The sequence below is a fragment of the Penicillium chermesinum genome (genome assembly GCF_028974085.1).
Source record: "Penicillium chermesinum strain IBT 19713 chromosome Unknown utg000004l:1.0-3345178.0:1.0-3348027.0, whole genome shotgun sequence".
NCBI lineage: Eukaryota > Fungi > Ascomycota > Eurotiomycetes > Eurotiales > Aspergillaceae > Penicillium > Penicillium chermesinum.
In genome coordinates, this window is record NW_026695314.1 from 2,087,921 (window position 1) to 2,111,071 (window position 23,151).

The following is a 23,151-nucleotide window of genomic DNA, read 5'->3' on the forward strand; positions in this document are numbered from 1 at the left end:
AGTAACAAACAGATTCTATTTTGGTAAAAGTCGTCTTATAACCCAGAATCGCGGTTCTAGCCCCTAGCTCGCATGATTGGCTCAGGGCATAAAATCATAACCACAACTAGACTGAGGAGCGGGTTGACGGGAAAGCGAAGAATAATGCGGCAATCATAGGAGATCCAGGGCTGCCAGTAATACCTCGTAGCTTGATCTGTGAGAACAATTACCGTCTCCGCATGGAATTTCTTTTTTCCTTTTCTTTTTGTTCCCTAGGTTTGCCGTTATTCGGTTTGATTGATTTGAAATATATGATTTTCCTCTCCGAAGACCCACTTGTCGCTGGTACTGGCAGGCGAATAGAACCTGGCAAAAGCAGACCTGTCAACTGGATTCCTGGAGGGAGGCTGTATGCTCTCGTGAACCTGAAGGAGATGGAGATTTCTGACCAAGGGCTGGGGTTGCGATTCCAAGGTTACCTCGGGCACATTATTCGACGTGAGCCCACCGTGAACTCTATTCGCAGATCCGAATAATCGGGTTTGGGATTTGGGTTGGCGGTTGCTAATGCACTGAGGATCGGGGAATCCCCGTCACCATCGTACAGGAAAGGGAGTGGCAATCCAGGGAGGGGCAAACAGCTCATAATGTAAAAGCTGGGTGTGTCGATCCCCTACAGCTATAATCAGAACTGGATCCATGCGAATTAGACTATCCCCCTCCCCCCTCCTGCTCTTATGCCGGCACAGTTATATTTCCGGGCCCTCGCTTCCTTCTTGACTTTTCCTCCCTTTCCCCCCTTCCCCTCCATTGACCATTTCAAACTAAATCACGACCCAAGTCCTTGGGATTCACCGACTATCTTTCCCCTTCCTCATCTTGGGCCCCCAGTGATACTCGATCGACCCGACAGCTTGGCTTAGCTTCCTTCGCCTCACCCAAACTCTCGGGATCGGGAATCGGGCATCATTGGAGAACACGATCAAAGGGAAAAAAAAACAAAACCAGAAAACTAAAAAAAAAAAAGGAAATTAAAAGCAAAAGCAAAGCTTGACAAGGCCCGAGGTACCACGCAGCTCCCGTACGAGGGCGTTACCGTATTAGAACCGCTTCGATTACGACAGAGCCAACCTGGGCAGGACAAAATCATTGGTGAGTGACTCCACCCCATGCACCCCCCCAATGTACCTGGTACTTTGGTTGGTACTTTGCTTGGTATTTTGTTCCCCCGTTACCCTGTTTTGGTACCCCCATCACCAATGCGGATTCCGAGTACTCGAGAGCTCTGATACGTATATTTCTCGATTCCGCTCGTCCATTGGGCTGCTTGTTGCTTTTCCCCTTTCTCCAAAGTCCCTCGATCTATCTGATACGGTGGATCCTTCATTTGAAGAACATGGGAAGCCCGACTTTCTTAACCGGATTCTAATGCTACTTTTTCTTTGTCTCTAGATTCTCGAGATTACCGGCTTCAACCCGCTGTGGTTTAGTCTCGCCCAATTTTGTGGCTAGAATTCTAATTATCTTCCCCTCGTCACGCCGGAAGCGTTTTAGTGGGCGCGACAACCGTGCTCTCGCAGATCTTCCTGCCTTGCGCATAATCACGGACAGCGTCTTCCCCCTCCATCGTCTGTCAAACTTCGTCCTTTCCCTCGTTTCGCGAACTCCGTCATGTGCACTTAAGGCGGATGAAATAAGCTATATTGCTTTGATACGGTATCGTCTCCAAGACCCCTGCAACTACTTTTCGGGATGCGCCTAACGTCTGCGAGTTAAGTCTTGGATTGTCTGGCTCTTTTATGCGGCCTTGACATTTTTGAAATCCTTCTAATGAACAGCCGCATGCCACCCCCCGATACGGGCCCTGCCCCGCCGCATAACGCTCACGGTATCTATGAAACTGGTCCATGGCGCCCTCCATATGCTCATGCCCATTACGACCATGCGCCAGACCCGCGGCGCCCGCCTCCACCGCCGGCGGGACCGTCTCATGTACCACCACCGCAAGGATATCCAGTTATCCCAAACCGAGAACTGCCACAACCTCCCCTCGACGGCCCCTACGGCCGCCCTAATAGCCTGCCAGCACACGCGCACCCGGACCCAGGCGCCTCAGCACACCCCGGTTATCGCCCGCCAAATGGACTTCCTCACGAGGTATCCCCTCACTCCGCACCACCGGAATTTCGTTCGCGCATGGGCTTTGCACCTCCAGAGCCCCCGGGTACTAATGAGTCCTCTCCTACCTCTGCTTCCATCCCGCAAACAACACAGTACATGCCATCCGGCCCCTCGATCCCAGCTAGTACCCCCGTTGCTACGGGCACACCTATCCCGTACGACTCTGCATACCCACAAAACCCGGCCTATGGCGCGCGCATTCGCAAGGCTGCCCGCGCACAGCAAGCATGCGACCAGTGTCGAGCCAGGAAAGCCAAATGTGATGAAGGGCGGCCGGCTTGCAGTCATTGTAAGGAGAACAACCTAATCTGCGTTTACAAAGAAGTGCCGCCGCACAAACAAGAGAAAACAACCCAGATCATTCTTGACAAGTTGATGGAATTGGAAGACAAGTTCATGGAACGGTTTAGCAACCTTGACAGGCAAGGGTCAATCCATGAAAGAACGCTGGGTGAATTTAGCAAGGGAATGCGCTCCTCGGTGCCTCCGCGTGACACCCCCCTAAAGATGGAGCCAACGACTCTGCCGACAGAGATGCTGGATGAAAAGCCAGGCTCTTTCGCGTCACAGGCTCTAGCTAAGGCTGATCCAACCGCAACAAGTTTTGATGAGCAAGCAAACGGCCAGGATAACGAAGGCGAACTGTCAATCCCAGTGGAACATACAACAGCGGCTCATAAGCTTCTCATGTGGCCATCTATTAAAAGTCTCATCCGGGACCCTGGGTACGACGAAGACTATGTTATGCAATTGGAAAAGGATCGGCCGATCACGAGTGTCTTTGGTGAAGGTGAAAGCTCATTCTCATCTGGTTTCCTCTCGTGGGTGATGGCGCGAAACCGCATGGCTGGAAATGAAAAGCTTGAGACTCCTGGGACAGTGCTCCCTGATGACTTGCTCCCAGAGCCTGAGATTGACGATAACAATTGGCCATCATTACCGTACGACACTGCTAAGCGATACTATGACTGTTACATGAGCAAGATGCACAAGCTCCACCCCTTCCTGGACCAGCCAAGTTTATGGCAGATTTTTACTGACTACACACGGCGGCATTGCACTGGCTGTCCAGTGCCCTCCAATGGCTACTGCCGCGAAAACTCTCGAGGTGCGAAACGTAAGCGATCTTATGGTGACTTGCAAGGCCCCCCGGGGTGCCCCACCTGCTCCGTCTTTGAGCCCTTTCCAGGAGAATGACACGATCAAGGTCCACGAGAGTCGACACAGCAACCTCAACCCTAGCGACGAGATGAATATTGATAACGCAATAATTCTCTTGGTCTTTGCCTTGGGTGCCATTTGTGAAACCCCTCATCCTTTACCAGGGCCGGCGGGGCCACTTGATTACCACGACCAATACATTCCTGGACCTTCTCAGCCCAAGAAGCCTAAACCGAATGGTATTCAGGCGGCGAATGGGGTTCTCTCTCCTGCCAACTCTGACTCGGCTCTGCCTACCAGTTCATCCTTCTATACCCAAATGCAAAGCACGAGCCATTCATTCCCCGCAAGAATCGAGCCAACACCTCCTCAAAAGCCAATATCAGGCGGTGCAACAGGCACGGAAGGATCCGGGCGACCAAAGAATTATCGCGTGATTCCAGGCTTGTTCTTTTTCGGATATGCTACCATGATTCTTGGTACTCTTCAAGGCGTGGGCACATTAAAGAGTGTGCAGGCGCGTTTGTTGGCAGGGTTGTACGCCGGTCAGCTAGCTCACCCATTTCAGAGCCACGCTTGGATTTCCGAGGCATCAAGATGTTGTCAAGTTCTGATTGCACCGAAGAGTTTCGATGCGGCTTCGGAGAAAATGCGAGATCTCATCACCTTCGCTTTTTGGACCTGTCTGCAGCTAGAAAGTGACCTTCTTGCCGAGCTTGATATCCCGGCGAGTGGTATTTCTCGCTCCGAAGGTCGGATGGGTCTCCCGAAATGGACAGTACAGTCTGGGATTCCCAGACGATAACGTCCATGATCCCGTGCTGACTATGCTGTACTACTCTGCGCAAATTCACCTTCGGAAGGTCTTGAATCGTGTGCATACTGACCTGTATAAAGTAGAGAGTATGAACCGACCCGCCCCCCCCCCCCAAATAACCATGGATACAGTACGTTTGGGCATCTTACTGACAATCAAATAGAAGCGGGCGCGGAATCGCGTTGGTCATCCAATGTTCAGGAAGCATTAAGTATGAACCTCGATCTCTGGCGTAACAGTCTTCCAGACATCATGAACTGGAAGGACGGACAAGAGATTTCCGACGATATCAATGCCGCTCGCATGCGAGCCAAATACTTTGGTGCTCGGTATATTATCCATCGTCCGCTCTTATATCACGCTCTCCATTTTGGCAACGCTGGCACTCGCGTATACCCAGCTGGCCAGGCCGCTGTTGACTCGCCCACGAGTTCAGCAACTACTTCTCAGACGCAGATGTCTCCATCCATGCCTACCGGCGGCCACCGGGCCTCCGGCATGGCACGGATAGTGAGTGATTTGGGCAGTGCCCCAATGGCTACGACCTCTTTCCCCAATGGCTGGACGCGTCCTAAGGTCAAACTCGACGATCTCCCTTCCAAGCTTCGTCGTGCCTGTGTCGTCTGTGTAGACTCCGCCATTAAGAGTACAGAGGCTTTCGATGGTATCAAAGATCGACTTGTAGTCACCAATATTTTCGGCACAGCTCATGCGTAAGTGCTACTCTACACCCTTGTCAGCCATTCTTCAACTGACCATATTGTCCATAGCCAATTCGGAAACATGCTCGTCCTCGCCGCGACATACCACTCCGAACTCCGAGAGCTCGTCGAAGGCCCCAAATTCAAGCGTCTTTTGCGCCGGACAATCAAGTTTTTGCTCCGCAACGAAAACATCTCGCCAACCTTCCGGGCCGACGCGAAAATTCTCACCGAAATCTTCGAAGACACCTTCCCTGGCGAGCCGCTGGACCTTTCATAAGCTCCTCATTGGCACCGGCGATGCCTTCAACTTCCCTCATAAAATTAGCCCTGGCGGCTAATGTTCCACGAACATACTACAGCGTTTGAAGTCCGAATTTTCCCTGTCTCTCATGCACTCTTCCCTACATAATTTTTCAGCACTCCCTAAACGTCGCCCAAGCTCAGCGCAGCTTGGGTAAGTTTCATTTGCATTGTGGCTCAGATATGTGTGAGTTTTATGGATATATACTCTCTTGGGCGGAGTTTACAGTGCGGCTTTTCTCATCTTGCATCTGATAACTCATCGATCTTGGCACCGTGCGGTTTTTTCTTCTTTTTTTTTTTTTTATTCAACTTTGTGTGCTATTTGGGTTGCATTTTGTCTTTTTCGTTTGGGTCCATCGGTCGGCTTATTTGATATTCACCATTATTCCCCAATGAAAGCTCTAGAATCCGTCAAGAGGATACGAGCCACAGTTAAATCTTTATTTTAATTATTTCCTTCCCCTCCCTTTTGCATTTATAGAAAAAAACGTTACATAATAAGCCTTTGAGTGAATGATGTTGTAGATGCTCTTGTCTAAGTACCCTAGATGGCAGAAGTATGCATGAAAAGCGCGAAAAATGCTGACATTTCTATTTGTAATTTGAGTTCTTGTCTTCGAATCTAGGTTGCTCGTCAACCAACAGGATACTGTGACCCAGGGGTTCTCGAGGCATGCAGTAAAGTGCGGGCGGTATAGACGGGTCCGTATCCTCCAGTGTATGTACATATTGCACCGCATCTCAATGAAAGACGGAGAAAAGGGGAAGAGAAGATAAGGATAAGCATGCGATAATTCTGGGGTAGGCCTGCCGGTGGTCAATAAATGTTTCATGAATCTACTATGATTAGTCGTCTGTCTTCCTCTGTTGGTAGTGGAACAAGCTCCAGACACCCTTCAGCGCTTCGACGCGGTCGTTTGCGTCGAGAAGGTCATACCAGCGCGTACGCTGCAGCTTAAGCACATGCCATGGTTGATCGGAGCCATCAGAAGTTTCGGGGAATGTGCTCTCTCCGTGGGTGAGAATATCAAGATATCGGCGGTGGACACGGAGATGTAGAATGGCAATGTGGTGGTTGATCGAAGAGATCATGTAAATCTGATCAGGGACGAGAAATGTAAGTAAATGAAATCAATGCAACATTAACCATGCGCTGGTTCTTACATCATCGAAAGGACTCCCTTTGTCCTTGCCAATCTGCATATACTTCATCCGCTTATCCCAGAGACTGGGACCCGGCTGGATGATCTTCCACTTCTCCGTGCTGGTAAGCTTCCGCATGGCACTTGGTCGGCGGGCCAGCGAAGTCATAAATGGATGCTCGTGGGGCCGCCTGCGCGCTGTGTCTAGGTCCTGGGAAGCAGAGCTGAGACTACCCTCTACCAAGGACTCCGGGATCGGAATACCGTGGATACCAGGGCCTTTCATCAAATCATCCAAGATGCCATCGTTTGGCGCACCACCGAACCGCGGTGCCATAGTCCACCATTTGCCCTCGCCCGGGCGCACCTCTAGAGCACCCTCACGGGCACGTTCTTGGGCGGCAAGAAGCATGCCTCCAACCTCGCGGAAGAGATCGCAGACCTCCCCGAGACCTTCGCCCGGAGTTTCGCCGTCTGTTCTGAACCCGGTCTCTGGTCGACACTGTGCGATGAGAACTGGGCCCTCGAGGATGCCGTTACGCGCAATCGTTCGGTCCCGCGGAGATCGCGCCACCTGGAATGACTGGCGCACTGGGAACAGCAGACTGCGGACTGTCAGGCGCGGTGGCAGTGTCGGCACAGTGACCTGGCAGCCGAACGGCCAGGCAGCCATCTCGACGAAAGAGCGGACTGTCTCATCACGCACATCGTCGGGCATTTCCACTCCAGAGCCAATGCGCCGGCCTGTGTACCTCGATACTACTGGGCGAGGAGGCGGTTCGCCATCCGAGGTAGCCGCGGGCGTCTTGGTTTCTGATCGATCCACCTCCATCTTGTCCTCTGTGGCGTGCTCATCATCTACTGGAGGGGTCGGCTCCGGACTGGCGGGGCGCTCAAAGTAATTGTCGATACTGTTATCCCAGTATTGTGACATACGCTCGAGAGAGGGCCAGAACTTCCTCGTCTGGGTGACGCGGACACGATCGCGGCCCTCGCGGACTGGGAGGCGGGCTACCTCGCGGAAGACATCATCGTTATCCAGCAGTAGTTCGTGATGGAGGACCTCGTACTTGTCTTTCGGGGGGTAGGGGAGGCCATTGCTCATCTCTGGGGGTGGGCGCTCTTCCCCGGCGGGGGACTCGGGCTCGGGCTCCCAAGGCTTCGGCGGCAATGATTGGGCATGCGCCGAGGGAAACATTTGTGATACCTCCACATTGTTGTCGACTTTGAGGTTGAGGGGCTTGAAGCGATGGATGGAGATGTCCTGGGGTCGTTTAATGTCGGCGAGCAGGTGGAAGAGTTCGTGAAGACGGCTGTCCGACTGATCGGTGACGACATCGGGGAGCTGACATTCTGGGAAATCTAGCGGAGTTGGGTGTGGTGGAGGGTTTCGTTCTTTCTCAGGTTCTGAGGCCGCTGAAGGCAATGCTGGAAGACGCCAAGTTAGTTGCTGGGCAGAGGGGCTCGTGTCGCATTCCGCACAACACGAGTGGCGGGGAAGGGCGTAGCTCACCTAACGCACTGCCCCAGCCAAACATCCTAGCAAGTTCGACGACAAGCCTCTCACATGCTCTGGAGACCAGAACAGACAGAGACGGGGGGCGGAGGGTCAAGTAACAAGATTGAGTTCAGGAACAAAGGGACAAAATGAGGTGGCAAGTGGTCGTCTGCAGAGGGACCGTGGTACTTTGGGAAGTGGGGATTTCCTTTTTCCGTGTAGAAACAACTTTGGGGATCTTCTTTGACCACATTCTCTCCCTGCGTCCCCCATTACCATTCGAAATCACACATTCACGTTATATGCCCTCTACTCATGCTTTTCAAGGTCTGCCCTCTTGGTTGTACGCTTGTGATACGTCATATTATAGCACTTCATATGCAGCTATGGTGGAAATATGAAACTCCGACCAGCCCTGGTGGAGTGGAGCCTACGTCAATTTGACTTAAGATCGAAGGGTAGCTGCCAATGAAGCCACATGTGAAGACAAACAATATTCGCTTGCTATTCGATGGCCAATAAAGCTACTCAAGAGTTTCGCTCAAACTGGAACACACAAGATTCCGAGTCTCGTGCTCGTTGCGGCTCAAACAGCCCGCCTACGTGTAGTCGAACCCCCAAGACATTTCGTATAGAAAATTAAACATAGTGGACAAGAAGCCCCGGGTCGGTCATCTGCATCAACCCAGGCAAATATTCTGCTCGGTTTTATCTCCGGTTCCGGTGCGGTATCTCCGTTTATCCATATCCTCTTATATGCTACTGGACCTACATCCACGCTATCGTATTGGAAAGAGAGTACAATAAGTTATATTCGTGAGCAATCGAAGTAATAGCGCTAATCATTTGGGCAAGTTCTATAAGAGGCCTTCTTATGCTGTAAGAGAACCGCTAATTCGCTTGATTCCAGGGTAACGAGGATAGATGTCGATTTGCATGCTAGGATTGAGTAGAGGAAACATAGAGTCTCCCTCTTATCAGGCAGATCGTCCCAGATTTTGTCTGCGCCGGATATTGTGGGGTTGGTAAGTACCTTACTTCAAATAGACTCTCCGCAGCATGCCAATACCTATAGCCGCCTCATCACTTGTTCAGATCCCATCGCTCCGTCCAGCCGCCCTGCGCAGAGTCGAAATCCTGACGTACGATGCCAGCTAGCTCACTGAATGAACTTGACGGAACTTGTTTTCGACCCAGCTATGATACAGAGCTGCGGTGCGCCAACAAATGTTTGTTTAAAGGGGTGTGTTTCGTAAAGTAAACTTGATGGTCCGCAAAAATTCGAAGGCGAGCTTATTGCGCTGGCGGAGCAATCGATCAATGACAACATCGGGGCTATCATGTTTGAAGTGTACTAGTCTGGACATGGTGAAGCGATTCGCAAGCCAACAGGGGGCCGCCCATTTATGATGCATTTATCCTCGGGGAAATGGTTTTAGGGGGTGAACAGATTGAACCCGTCACATTGGCTATAGATCTACTTCTATGTTGCCGGTTGGGGGCCCAGGGGCGCGTACAGGCCGCCGAAGGGGCGATCAGCGCCATCTCACTGCCCTAAAAAACACCACTTGATCTCTGCAAAGCCGTTTGGCCTCGGTGTCAGTGACTGCCAAAAACACCCGTACGCCTTTGTCGCAAATAGCCCCAGGGCCCGACGTCTAAAATTATAACCCCCCAATGAACTAGTGTATGCTCATAGCCCTGGAGCCTCTGGCTAGGCATAATAAGGAATCTCGCCCCCGGAGAAGGGTCGCCTTGACATTCGACTGATCCAATTGTTGACCCGGTGACGAAACCACCATTCCGTTTTGGATTCTCGCTCCCACGACCAGGGACCCCCGTGCAGGGCGTTCGAGTATCACATTGATGAGTTGAACCGAAAAAAAGGGAATGCCCCAGTTGGCAAGGCTGACCAGCTTGTCATTGGGCCGGCCTTCCCGGGGTCGTTCTAAGCGCTGTCACGCTCACACACTGGAAGCGCTAGCTCCAACATGAAACAGAAACACCCTGAAGGGCCCCTTGAAGAGGGGGCTTGACTAGGGACGATGCAACACTTGCATGTGTATTAAATCCTCCCTTGGCGCTAAATATTCTATCGCGATGCTGAGTTCCTCTTTTCCCGGTTCTTGGGGAATTCGCAATCCCAGCTGTGCTCGGAAGCATTGTGATCGCGGCGAAAGGGGAAAAAAACCATCATTCACTGTACTATGCAGCGGTATCATTACTTTGACAGCGGTTTTAGGAGGATCTAATAGTGTGCTTTTGTTGAGATGTATTGCATCTTTGTCCTAATACATGTCGGGTAGGCAAAGGCTTTTGCAGCATCCCACGCGCGAGCACAGATTTGGCCGTGTTCTTCGCCGATGGGCGAGGTTGATATCCAAAATGCCTCGCCGGCATCCTCTTCAGCCACTTCATACAAACAACGATCTCGAGGACCCCCTAGTGTCAATTTGATGTCTGTTGTTACGCTGACTTCGGTTCTGACTGAGACTGTCCGTCCGACGCGGACTTACACGATAGCAGTTAATCCTCCTGGCGAGGCGACTCCTGTTCATTCGATCACACCTCAAACCCCAGTTGTCTCTCTGACCAAGATGATCAATGGGCCCCAAGGGCCCCAAACTAGTGCAGCCGAGAAAAAATGACCAATGGCAGCGGAAATAGCTCACCCATAAGCACATCGCCCGTTGCGACCGAGAGTGTTCAATCTCCAAGCAAGACGTCTATTGCTAGCACCGAGACTCCCGGTACCTCTCTGGTCTCCAGTACCCCATCACAGCAAGTACAGGGAGTGGCCACGCCCTTTTCTTCTTCTGCTCCTACACAATCGCCAGAGAGCTCCAACCTTTATACCAACCCGTGGCTTCTGTCGTCGACGTCGAGCTCACCCACCTTGACCTCCTCTACCTCATTGTCTATATCCACCTCTGCCTCAGAGTCAAGTTCATTTGATCGAGAGCCCTTGTCTACGTATGATTCAAGGACTATTTCGACATCGGCTTCACAATCATCCACCACCTCATCAAGCCTGGGCACATCGAATTCAGAGGCATCATCTTCAGTTCAGTCGACCGTCTATTTTGGAGGCATCACTACCGCAACCTCAAAATCTCAATCTCTTCTGGTTTCCTCGGCTTCATCATCTGTTTCTACTTCTTCTCCTACGTCGTCCTTATTGCCCGGCATCGTTGCGGGCTCAACAGCGTCTTCAAGCAATACGTCCGGCCATCAAACTAATATAAATGCTATAATTGGTGGATCCATTGGCGGAGCAGCAGTTGCTGCCATTGGGATAATTGCAGGTTGTTTGCTCTTCCGTCGCAGGCGACGAAAGGCCAAACAAGCTCAACCTATGACCAGCCGCCAACGGCTTCGCTCCAACGATTCGATTACTTCATTCCATCAGCGTCATAGCTCTCAGCCGGTTCTCTCTCTCTCAAAAGAAATTTCTGTCGTTCCTACTGCTCTTCAAAGGAGATATTCAAACCCACCGGCTCCGCATTCAAACAAGAGGCCTGTGAGGTCTCCCGATAAGTTGTATCTTCATGACGAAGAAAAGGAAATCCAAGTGGAAGACCCATTCGCAGACCCTGAACATGAGCCGATCCCTCCGTCCATTCCTAAAACACCCGCCTCCGTCTCCGCATCGAACTACTCGCGATCGACCCGGCGTGATAGCCAGAGGTTTCCCGGGGGGATCGACTCGCCGCTCCCGAGCTCCAACTATCAAAGCTCCCATTATGTTGGCGAGAGTACACTTTATCTTCCAAGTGTGGACAGTCCAAACTTGATATACCCAATCACGCCTCAGCGGCGTAGCGATCCCTTCGATCTCGAACCACCTCCGACTTCAGAGAAAAAGCCCAGTCCTCAAAGATTCTGGAGATTCAGGGACTGATCTGTTGAATGGCTCATTCCTCTCCCCACCCCCGGACCCTCATGTTTTTTTTTTTTCGTTGCTTACGTTGGCAAAACCCTCGTTTCATCTGTTTTATGTCTCGTTTCACCAATCGCCCACTTCGACACGACATGCACTCCCATCTGATAACATGATACCTGGAATGTTCTGGAAAGTTTCGGTTCTATTCTCATTTTCTTGAAAGCCAATGGTGTTCGGAGAAGGCTGGATATGCAAGCACCAGGTCTGTACATTAAGAAATTCTGCTCCATATTGGGAACTATTGGAGATACAGATGTATCATGCCAAATCTGTAGTAGAAGTCAATAGTTAATGGCGCTTTTCTGGGCACCCAGTTGAGCGGGCCCCAAACAAAGTTCAACGGGCCCCATAAACACCCTGACTACTTTTGGGGCCCGCTCAACTCTAGCACTTGACCAGGCCCTAAAATCCTTCTTGGCATGGTCGGCCTAGTTATATGATTTATACGTGATGCATGTATTATACTACATAATAAGGACAGTGCTAAGTTACCTACCCCATCCTTCAGCTCCCCCCTTATACTATCTAGGAAAGATTCATGCCCGAATAATACCTGAATATCATGTGACCCGCATTCAACCTGGAAAGGTTGGTTAGACCGGTCCTATTTTCAAAGGGTACACTAGTTAACTACATTTTGTTACATAGAAAAATTATATAAGGTTGGATCTTGGGGCCCCGGGGCCCGGTCAGGTAATGGAGTTGCGCGGGCCCCAAAACTAGCCAGCACGCTTTTGGGGCCCGTCGAGCTTTTTTTTTTTTGAACCCGCACCTTTCTCCTTGCTATCTTGAGCACTCGGGCCTCTAGTAAGGTTTACAAGTCGCGATTGGACCCTCTTGAAACCGCTTGTAGTATTAGCTCCAAATTTACTTTGGGTAGCCTACAGCAATGCCCGAACGTGCAAGGTTCTTTCAAAGATCCCCCAGACACGAGGCGCATCTGTCAATAAGACTTAGGATCATGGCTTCATGTTGAACTACTCCGAGTCCAATACGAGTGCGCAAATTGCAAACAATAAGAAAGTGTTCCGTATTTCAGTCTTTGATCTAGTGAAATCCAGATTCAACTTGAAAGCTTGGAGCTCAACTCTAGACGGCCCCTACTGCCAATGAAAGATCGCCTTCAAGTTGATCTTAAAATTTGGACTAGGAGGCAGTCGGTTCGAGCATCAGGGAAAGGGCAACTGGGGAAGGGCAACTGGGAAAGGGCAATCTACGTTGGGTTAAAGCCGACTGGAAAACAGGGCCAAAGGAGCTACTATCACAAGGGAATGATAACATTTCGTAACACAAGCGCCATGCCGGTAGGGGAAGTTTTTAGTTTTTGTTTTGTAAAGAAAAGTTTCCTTTTTCGCCTTCTCATTATGAACAAGAGAAGCCAGAGTATCACATCATCATGGCATCTTCCTATCGCCCCCACATGTCCCTTATGACTTCCCCAACCAGAACACCCGTGTATCGTCCGAGAATTCCGTGAGGAAATAAAAGAGGCCGACTATAGGAAGAGTCGCAAAGTAGAAAAGGCCGACCTAGGATCCGAGGGGGGCAAACATATTTTGAGGGGGCATAATCCCGAATCCAACCCAGCTGGCGACCTTCACCCTCCACACCACCGCCGTACGAGAAAAACATCACAGAACGGAATGGGATTGTGAAAGGATTTACTCCTGGTCCTCGCCAGCCAGAGCGTTACGCTTGGCCTCAACACGCTCCGCCCGACGCTCACGGAGAGCCTTGTTCTTCGCACGCTTAGCGTCCATCTCCTCCTTAAGGACACGCTCACGGTGGCGCTCAGCCTTAGCCTTCTGGATCTATATTGATAGAAAGAGCGAGTCAGTCATGGGTCTTGCGTGTAGGTGATACGCGGGGGTGGGGGTTGGAAGGCCTCGGTCGCAGGAATAGGGCGAGCCAGTTCTGTAGGGATCAACTTACGTGCTCAACAAGGGCACGCTTGTGCTTGAAGGTGTTACCCTTGCTCAGGTGGTAGAGCTCGTGGTAAAGGTGCTTGTCGATCTTGCCAGCGGCACGGTAGCGGACGAGAAGGCGACGGAGAACACGCATACGGCGCATCCAGAGGATTTGGCTGTAAGAAAAAAGTTATTAGATTTCTCATGTTCATGCGGAATGACATTCCATGTCCACAGAGGGTCCATGGAGACGCAGCAAGAGATGCATACCTGGGCATACGGGCGTCCTTGGTACCCTTGCGCTTACCCAGGCCACGGTGACGGCCAATACGGCGGGCCTCGTTGAGCTCACGAGCGCGAGCGCGGGAGTGGACGGTGACGGGCTTGCGGATGATCAGGCCATCGCTGACGAGCTTGCGGATGGTCTGGCGAGAGTTGGCGTTGGAGATCTCGTTCATCTCATTGGGGTCGAGCCAGATCTTGCGCTTGCCGCAGCCGACCACGGAGGCGGCGAGGCGCTTCTGGGTGCGAAGGTTGACCCTATAAAGAGAAAAAAAAGTCGAGGGTCAGCCATTTGCACACAATCTCCACCACTCTTCACTATCAACGGGGTCCCCCGTTCTCTGTCCACAGGGCATCGACGAGAGCGAAACAAAGTGACCCGCTGTATGAATGGGATCTCGGGGGCGTTTAGAGGGAGTTGGCACTCACATCTTGATGTCGGCGTATCGACGGTCGTTGGCGGATGATGTTCGTAGCACTCGTACGGGGAAATCCAAGCAAGTGAGAAGTTGGGCGGGACGCTTAGCTAATATGACTATAAGCGAAGTCCACATCCGAGAGTGTTCGCATTAGGGCTGCAACCTAGACCCTAAGCCCAATATGGAGTGTTGCGGGACAGAGTGGGTCTATTATGCGGCTGTTGATTGGTTGAGGTGGTAGTAGTTAAAAAGATTTCATTGGTCAGAATATTTCAACGTCACGAGAGATAAGTCTTATCAGCTGAACTATATCTCTAGGCCCAAAACCACTTTGGTACTATACAATGTTGATCTCATTGAAAGAACTCCTGTGGTCGAAAAATGGAATCTTATTTTTGTTCATGTATCATGACTCTGGTAACAAGTATTAATCATCGGCAAAGCCATCCTCTCCGAGATCAACCTTGCCAATACTCCACAATTCCTTTTCATCATCAACTTCATCGTTAGACAATCCCAATCCACCTTCGCCACCTTCAGCAGCACGCCTCTCACGCGCTTGGGTAGCCAAACGCGTGGCAATACGTTTGAAGTAATCAGACATGCTGCGCTTGGGGCCAGGAGGAAGGGAAGCGCCAGGACCAGCCATGTACTTGTCGAAGACTTCGCTGTCAGAGTCAACCACAGAGAAGATGGACAGGAAGCAAGCCTCCGCAGCCAGCTTGACTGGAATGACCAGATCGCGAACACTTGCAAAGATCGGTGGTGCTAATAGAGCCAAGTGAGGGCGGGTCATCTCGGGGTGCATGCGGCTGACGGTGCGGATCACTACTAATGTCAAACGGCGGGTGTCGGATGGACCGCCGGGTGGAATGACTGCCGCCAGTGCCTCAAATATGGTCTTATGAGTTTCGAAGGGATGATCTCCATCATTGGACAACAGGAACTTTCCAGCGGCGAGAACGCTGTTGTCAGATATGAAGGGCTGCTTATGGTTAGTAAACAGAATTTTACACGATCAGCATTTGCTTACATCTGCGTTCGCAATTCCCTGGCAAATGGCCGAGACAGTTTCATCAGCAAATGTGTCGGTTAAGGTGGCAGGTGCTTCAGCCAAGAGGGCATTCAATCCAAGCACTGAGGCATGTGAGAACTGTCCATTGAGAATGCGGTTCCTGAATTTCCGAACCATTAGCAGGGGGGCTCTCGTGCCGGTAGGTGCAATCGGACTTACTTGATTAATGGGACCGCTGTATTATCGGGAAGAACCTTCACAAGAGCCCCAAGTAACTTGGCGTTGGTGATAGCGACAGCATCTGGCAGATTGCATTAGCTCGGTTAGTCAAGATATGGTTTTGTTTTTCACTTACCAGTCTGGTCGCTGGAATCATCATCAATGAGCGCCAAGAGTGATGCTCGAGACGCTTCGCTCATATTAGCACCAGCCTTACCAACGACTTCCTGGAGGGCCTTCATCATGGCATTCTTCACACCGAGATCTGGAGTCTTAGACCCAGCGATGAGTTCTAGAATATTAGATTAGCCTCCGCATGGTTGAATCTATGTAAGTAGCATTGACTTACCAGCGATGAGAGGATCGACCCTGGGTGTCAGTGTAATCAAGATACCAAGACCCTTGGCGGCACGGTTACGCAAGGTCTCGCTAGACGTATCAGCCAGACCTCGAGCAAAAGTTCGCTGCAGCTGTGGCAAGAAGGGCTTCACAGCCAATGGAATCTTCTCAAGAAGCTTGTTGAGTGTGAAGAAGATAGCACCTGCGCAGTTGAGTTAGCAAGATATCATCAAGTTAGCGAGAATCATGGGGAAAACCGACACTTGATGTCTACTGAACGTTCTGATACCACACGGATCAATGGGCCAGTGATCTGAGTCACGAATGGTTTCAATGAATCCGGATTAGTGCGGTCAATAACATCGGAGATAGCCAGGGCAGCTTGGGTACGTTGCTCGGTGGTACCGTTGAGCAAACCTTGCAAGAAGATTGGTAGAATGGCCATAATGCCCTTTGGCAGGCTGAACCCAGGCAAGTCTGCTCCGGGGAAGCCTACTTGTCTGAGAATTTGGCGTGTTGGACCGACCAGAACCTCCATCTCCTCCTTCCGCATGTGCGACGTGAGACCACTGAGGGCAGCCCATGTCGCCTTGACAACATCCTTGTCTCGGTCATCAAAGGAAATCAACAGGACGCGGATCAAGTCCTGGTAATACCTCGAGAAATCGATCTCTGCGTCGGAGAAGAATTTCTTAAGATGAAGAGCAGCCTTGCTACGGCGACGGTGATCGTCATGTTTAACAAGGGTCATCATGACATTCATAGCAACATTGAGACCGTCAAATTCGTCCACGGAAACTAGGACGGTATCGAATGCATTCTCGAGTTCTGAGCGAAGGTCTTCGTCCTCGGTCTCAATGATGCCATCCATCAATGCGTTCAAAATGTTGGGGAGTCGTCTCGTCATAGCTGTACCTGCAACCTCGGCCAGGGAAGCCAGGGCCCGGGCGTTGAAAGCGGAAATAGGAGGCGCAAGCAGCGTGGGAATGAGGTTTGGTAGGATGATATTCGCACGGGTCTGCTCAGTAAGGAGAGTCAACAGAGCCGATAGCGCTTGCTCGGCCTCTTCATCATTTCTCAATAAATGGAGAAGGTAAGGCAGCACTTGATCGACAGCTCTCTTGCCCAAGATCTGCTGCAGCGCATCGAAGGCTTCAGCAGCTGCCTCTCGTACATCTTCGTCGGCGTCGACCAAGGCCACCCGTACAGTGGAGATAAGGACCTTCTCATAATCTTCAAGGCTTTCGGGACTGGCAGAGTTGATAAGCTCACGCAAAGCGATACAGATACCCTGCTTGACGTCCACATCGGGAGAACTTTGAAGTCCCTCCTCGAGCAAAGGAAGCAAGGTAGCCAAGACAGATTCTCCAGCTTTCTTGATAAGATCGCCAAGCGCGTTGCTTGCAATAACCTTTTGCTCCATGTTTGAAGAGCCCAGGCGGCGGATGATAAGCTGGGAAAGGGCAGGTAGCATATCCTTGAGAGTTCTGGGTGAAGCAACAAGGGCTTTCCATACAGCCATGGCGGCACTCTTGACCAGACCGGAGGTATCGCAACGACAAATGAACAAGGCAGAAAGGACCTTGTCTCTTCTCTCTTCTCCGAGAACCTCGAGCAGAGATTGACCAGCTTGTGTGGCCTCTTCTTCTTCTTCGTCAGCCTCCGACTTGCCAGTAATACCAGTAAGACTGAACAGCAGATCTCCAACAAGCTCAACGGAGCTAAGACGGATACGGTAGCTGTCGTCTGCCAGGCCGCGCTCCAGCTCGGGAAGCAGAAGGTCAATGGCCTTGGTGGAGAAGTTTTTAACGAGCAAGCGACCAGCTCGCAGAGAAGTCTCCCGGATTGATTCAACATCGTCGGCCAAGCCAGCAAGAATTGGTGGAATGATCTTGCTAAGGTAGTTTGCGAAGCTGTTACCAAAGCACGCAGGCAAGAAGATGAAGAGCGTCATGAAGCCTTCGCGCACAGAGGCCTTGGCGCTGGAAACGTTTTGAAGAATGGTTGGCAGGGTCTCCTCGAGTCTCGTGGTACCTAGACCGGCGAGAACCTCCGAAAGGGCCTGAGCAGATCCCAGCCGGTCGCCAGCGCCTGTGTCGGACTTGAGGGTAGCCATGAGGTTGGGAATAAGATCGGGGAGTGCATCCTCTCCAAGCTTTTCGATGAGCGAACCCAGTGCCTTTGAGGCCGTGGCACGAGTGGCGGGAACAGGATCGACGATAGCAAGATTGAGACCGGCGACAATGATAGGTAGGTGAGTGATAAGATCCTTGCGCTCGGTAAGATGGGCCAAACTTCCAATGATCTGGGCGGATTTTCGCTTGGTAGCTGACCGATCACTGAGCCCACGCTCGAGGATTCGCACAACGAGAGCAAGAGATGGAGCATCCAAGTAATGCACAAAAGACACCTTGATCAAGGAGTCCAGTGCTTCATCAGTGTACTTGGTGGGATCGCTAAGGGCCTTGAGGAGCACATTGACCAAGCTCTTGACCTCAGGGTTGCTGATAACCTCACCAAAGCGCTTCAAGCTGCGATTAGCAGCGTTACGAACTTCCTTGTGGGTATCATTAAGCACAATAGTAAGCGGTGGAATTATTTCTGGCAGGCTGACCGCGAGCTGCTGGGGATCAAGGTAGGCCATGGAACCCAGAAGTTCACAAGCACCCTTCTGGCTTCGCCACTGTGTATCATCCAACCCATCAAGCAGAGTAGGTAAGATTTGCTTGACACCGTATGAACTGAGGTTCTGGAAGCATGCCTTTGAGGCATCCAAACAGGCATCCCGCACATCGATACTGGGATCGCCAAAGCCATCCAACAATTGAGGAACGAATTGAATGACGTAAGGTTCGAAAGTCCGTCCAAGAACAGTCGCAAAAAGTTCGACGGCTAGAAAAGTGCCTTGTCTTTGATGTGGCTCCTTTTTGTTTTCGGTGGCCTCTCTGAGCAAGCTCATGATCCGGAACTCTCGGAGTGTCGAGATACCTCTGCCACTTACAATACCTGCCAAGCCGTATGCAGCACCGCGCTGGGTAGCATAGTTCTTGACATTGAGCAACTGATCAAGCATTTCTTGGACGTAATCAGCCGTCTTGGATCCCGACAATCTGATCAATGGTGGCAGACATTCCGCAACGGCAGATTGCACAGACTCAGAAGGAGTAGGAAGAGTAGCAAGCAGCTTCCTGACAACGACTTGGAGACGAGGATCATCGGCCTTCAAATGTCTCGCAAGAGATCCATAGAAAACGACCACTGCCTCGTTCAGTAAATCGGAACTCCCTGTAGCCTTGTCTGAAGTTTCCAATGTTGTTTCAAGTAGTTTCATGAGCTCTTCGACCTTCTGTTGACCTCTCTGAGAAATGACAGACTTTCCACTTTCCGCCATCTGAGTTCTTACAGCGGAATTCTTGTCAACTAGAGGGCCATGCTCAATCAAAAATTGGAGGAAGAGAATGATCTGCTCCCCATCAAAGAGACTGGTCATGGCATTGAAAGCCATCGCAATACCACTGCGACCTTCGTAATTGTCGGTGTTATCCACCTTTCGTGGCATTCCGTAGGCATCCTTCTCGGGAGCTTTAGGCTTCACCTCCTCGACATACTTGCTCTTGAGCTCAGACAAGATCTCTTCAAATTTGTTCTTGTGGAGGCCAACTGCATGGGCTAAAGCACGGGCAGCCGCACTGCGTAGTTGGCTGTCCTTAGCGTCCAAGTATTTGACGATCTTGGGGAAGGCAGCATCGTCAACCTTAAGTTCACTGTCTTCCCAGATTGTTTGAGCTATTTCGGCATTCTCTTCCACATGGTCGTGGAAAGCTAGCCAAATATATTCAGAAAATTCGAGATCGGAAAGATCAATTTCCTCATCAATAACCTGGAGGACTGATGTTCTAACAGATGGTTCCGGGACAATGCTACCCTGAAGAAGAGTTTCGAGCTCTTCGCCGTTGAGGTTTGCAGAAATGCATCGGCAGAAATTGAACAAAGTATCCTTGATCAACTTGTAATGCTGGGTATATCTCTGCATAGCAGAGAGAAGATGCTTTAGGAGCTCATTCCGAGGTAGCCGTTCGTCAGTGAAAGATCCAGAATGGAAGGAGATAATCTCGATAGCGAGCAGAACCTGCTCGCCCTCAGTCTCAGCCTTGGCTTCTTCGATGCCATTTTGGTCCAGGACAAGGAAAATCAGCGGGAGGACATATGCAAGAGACGCGGTATCGAGAGGCCGCTGTTCGGAGGCAAATCGGAGTCGGTACAAGATTCTTGTTACCAATTCTCCAAGATGCTCAAGTTCCATTTCCTTGGGCAAGTTTGTTTGGCCAATAGCCCGAAGAGTAGCAATACCAACGAATGGACGAGTGTTACCAAGACGAGAAGACACCTCGTTCGCACAGGCGACGTATGCCTGAGACACCACATCACCGACGAAAAGACCAGCTCCAGCACGAGCAAGAGAAAGCAAGCAGCTGACTGCAGCATTGATCCAAGCCTCGACATCGCTGGCTGGACCCGTCGCAAGACCCTTAATAAGGCCTGCACCCCGTTCGATGCGCTTAACTTCTTGGAGAACGTCCTGACGGATCTTGGCTTCTTTTGCAAGCTGCGCGTTAACCCTAGCTTGCTCTTCGCCAGTGAGCTTCTTCTGCTTCTGTCCCTTTTTCTCTGCTAGCTGAGCTCTAAGCTCTTCTTCCCATTTCAAAGTGTCATAATCTTTCGTGTTCTTGTCAAAGGCAGGCTGCTTCGACTTGCTACTTAGCACGTCAATATACGCTGTGCCTTCGGGGGTACGGAAGATTGCTGCATCTGTGACGGTAAACTTAGCCAGACGAGCGCCATCAAGGTCCTCTTTGATCTGGTCAACTAGGCGAGGAATCATGGTTTCTGGGGCAACAAACGCAAGGTCACCTGCAGCGCCCCAAACAGCAGAGTTAACACCTGGCACGGCTGACTGGATGGGATCCGCGTTGACTGCTACTAATTGTTCAATGCAATCGGAAGGATGAGCCCGGACAAGGTTACCAGGGTCAGTTCCTGTTCGCAAACATAGGTCAATCCAAGAGGCCCCTGGAACCAATTCTGGCCGGCTGAGCACAAGGATTTTAATGAGAATCATTTCAAGGTCATTGGAGTATTCAGAGCCCGCTGAAGACTTTGCAGGGCAAAGGGCTTTCAATATCAGGTGGAGAAAACGGTCGCTTCCTGGGCCTGCGAAAATCGCAGCCGACTCTTTCTCTGCATTTCGGAAGGCATTGAGCCAAGACCAAAGTGCACTGATGATAATAAGCCCGCTTCCAGCGACATCCTTTGAGTAGAGATCCGACAATATAGCAGTCGCACTCTCTCGGAAATTTGTAGGCATAGCTGGCCCGGTGATAGCAAATATGAAAGTTTCAGCCCATGCGATTTTGGAAGCATCTTCGGCGCCAGTAAACTTCGGTCCTGAAGCGACGGCTGTCAGGGCTCTGACCAACCATTGCATCTCTGCCTTAGAAGTAATTTTCGAATAGGCCTTAGGATTGAGCAAGAAGGAAGGCTTCGCGCCAATAACCATGGATTGCGAGACCTTGGCCTCCCACTCAGCCCTATCTGACCCTTCGATATCCGAGATCCGTTGGAAAAGTGCGAGAAATACATACGCTGATGACAACGCGCCACTTTGTGCTGAGGGTAGTGGATTAGACGATACTTCTCCGAATAAATCCTTCATCTTCGCAAGGAACTTTGTTACCAATGGCTGGATCTCGACGCTCTTGAGAGCTGAGATCTCGGATTGCCAGAAAACCTCTCCTACACTGAGTTGCCAAATTTTGCGGAAAGGAACCCGTTTATCAGAGATACCCTTAACAATTGCACTCACAGCATCATCACTAACTTTCGTCGTTGAATGAATGAGGAAATTAAGGTGTCGGCTAAATGCTTTGAGTTCTTCTTCGAGAGCAAGCTCATTCGATTCGCGAGAAAGCAAAGTCACGAGCCCTTGCACGACCTCTTTCGACACATCTGCCGACATAGGTATGGCAGATACTGCTTGAGAGTGGGCAACCCTATGCTCAGGAGCGGTAATCTTTTGCGTCTTCAATGGACCGATGATCTCAGTTGTAATTTTCAGAACCAAAGATTCATTTTTGCAGCGAGCCAGCAGGGATCCAAAAGAGTCTGCGGCTCCTTGCCGAGTGACTGCATTGTTAGATTTCATGCTAGACAGTAGGTGCTTCGACAGACGAGTTTGGACCACCTCTGAAAGATCTATTTCTGAGGACAGAGAGGCGCAGAGAGGAGGAATCACACCGCTCAATATGACCTCTGGTGCTCGCAGCATGGTCTTCTCGATAGTAGGTACCAGTTCCGTGGCCACGTCTTCGGATGTGACAAAAGAATTAAAAAAGTCAGATAGTCCACCGCTGACATGAGAAGGCACGACAGATTTCGATGTTAAGATTTCTTTCACGTAGAAACCCAGGATTGCTTTTTTGGACTCCTCTAGAATTGGCTTCTTATCTGGCAAGCGTGCACATACTCCTGAAATCACGCCAAGAAGTAGCGCATTCTTCTGACCAGATGCGGAGTCGGAGGTCAAGCGACTAACCGATTGGCGTACCGCATCCTCGCCCCAGGTCTTGTTGGAGAATGCCACGCGCAGGGCACGCCTTGTCACTCGAAGAGCCGAATTTCTCAATGTCCACTTGGGTGTATGAGCAAAGCAGTTCTCCAAGGCCTTGGCATCAATGGCGATCAAATCTAGGACAATTGCCAAGGGAACGGTCTCATCTCCGCTGACCTGCTGCAAAAGAGTCCCGCACCACTCCAATACGACGAATGCAGAAGCAGAATTAAGACTCGACTTTGACGCTTCAATTTTCAAGTTTTCTGCCAAGTATTTCAGGTCGTCTGTGCTGTTCGGGGTTTGGAGGAGAGAGCGGAGGCATCCGTGGACGGCCTGTCGCGAAGATCGATCGACATAGAGGGGGTACGTTTGGAAAAGAAGCGCTAAAATATCGTGGGAGTACTCTGAGGGTATATCGCTGCCTGTAAAAACTAGAATTAGCAATCCGAAGCTTGTATTATCTGCGAGGAAGGGAACGGTTGGGGTTTACCGCTTCTGTCGCGAAGTTCTTGCAGGGCCCGGAGCCTGCGTGACGTCGAACTCGAGAAGAGCGCCGCCCGCAGGGCATCCAGATCCCCAGCCTTGACCTGATCCCATGGAATTGGATCCATGATCGAAGGTCAACCTAG

General features: G+C 50.9%; 5 protein-coding genes across 5 annotated transcripts; 2 read left to right on the forward strand and 3 right to left on the reverse strand.

Moving 5' to 3' along the window:
• Positions 1 to 1,824: 1,824 nt before the first annotated feature.
• On the forward strand, positions 1,825 to 5,122 carry clcA (putative C6 finger domain protein; the record flags this gene model as incomplete). The annotated part of the gene is made up of 5 exons (XM_058474969.1): positions 1,825 to 3,104; positions 3,148 to 4,058; positions 4,123 to 4,227; positions 4,305 to 4,854; positions 4,912 to 5,122. 5 exons carry the CDS (start codon positions 1,825 to 1,827, stop codon positions 5,120 to 5,122), a joined length of 3,057 nt encoding a protein of 1,018 aa, XP_058330709.1.
• Positions 5,123 to 5,994: 872 nt separating this feature from the next.
• N7468_005674 (uncharacterized protein) lies at positions 5,995 to 7,828 on the reverse strand (the record flags this gene model as incomplete). Its single annotated transcript, XM_058474970.1, has 3 exons — positions 5,995 to 6,246; positions 6,313 to 7,718; positions 7,804 to 7,828. The coding sequence occupies 3 exons, from the start codon at positions 7,826 to 7,828 to the stop codon at positions 5,995 to 5,997; spliced, it is 1,683 nt and encodes a 560-aa protein (XP_058330710.1).
• Positions 7,829 to 10,432: 2,604 nt separating this feature from the next.
• N7468_005675 (uncharacterized protein) lies at positions 10,433 to 11,689 on the forward strand (the record flags this gene model as incomplete). The annotated part of the gene is made up of 1 exon (XM_058474971.1): positions 10,433 to 11,689. The coding sequence occupies one exon, from the start codon at positions 10,433 to 10,435 to the stop codon at positions 11,687 to 11,689; it is 1,257 nt and encodes a 418-aa protein (XP_058330711.1).
• Positions 11,690 to 13,392: 1,703 nt separating this feature from the next.
• Positions 13,393 to 14,474, reverse strand: N7468_005676 (60S ribosomal protein eL19; the record flags this gene model as incomplete). Its single annotated transcript, XM_058474972.1, has 4 exons — positions 13,393 to 13,542; positions 13,664 to 13,814; positions 13,909 to 14,178; positions 14,350 to 14,474. 4 exons carry the CDS (start codon positions 14,472 to 14,474, stop codon positions 13,393 to 13,395), a joined length of 696 nt encoding a protein of 231 aa, XP_058330712.1.
• Positions 14,475 to 14,766: 292 nt separating this feature from the next.
• N7468_005677 (putative translational activator) lies at positions 14,767 to 23,133 on the reverse strand (the record flags this gene model as incomplete). Its single annotated transcript, XM_058474973.1, has 7 exons — positions 14,767 to 15,324; positions 15,373 to 15,514; positions 15,574 to 15,655; positions 15,710 to 15,865; positions 15,923 to 16,114; positions 16,174 to 22,944; positions 23,013 to 23,133. 7 exons carry the CDS (start codon positions 23,131 to 23,133, stop codon positions 14,767 to 14,769), a joined length of 8,022 nt encoding a protein of 2,673 aa, XP_058330713.1.
• Positions 23,134 to 23,151: the final 18 nt, after the last annotated feature.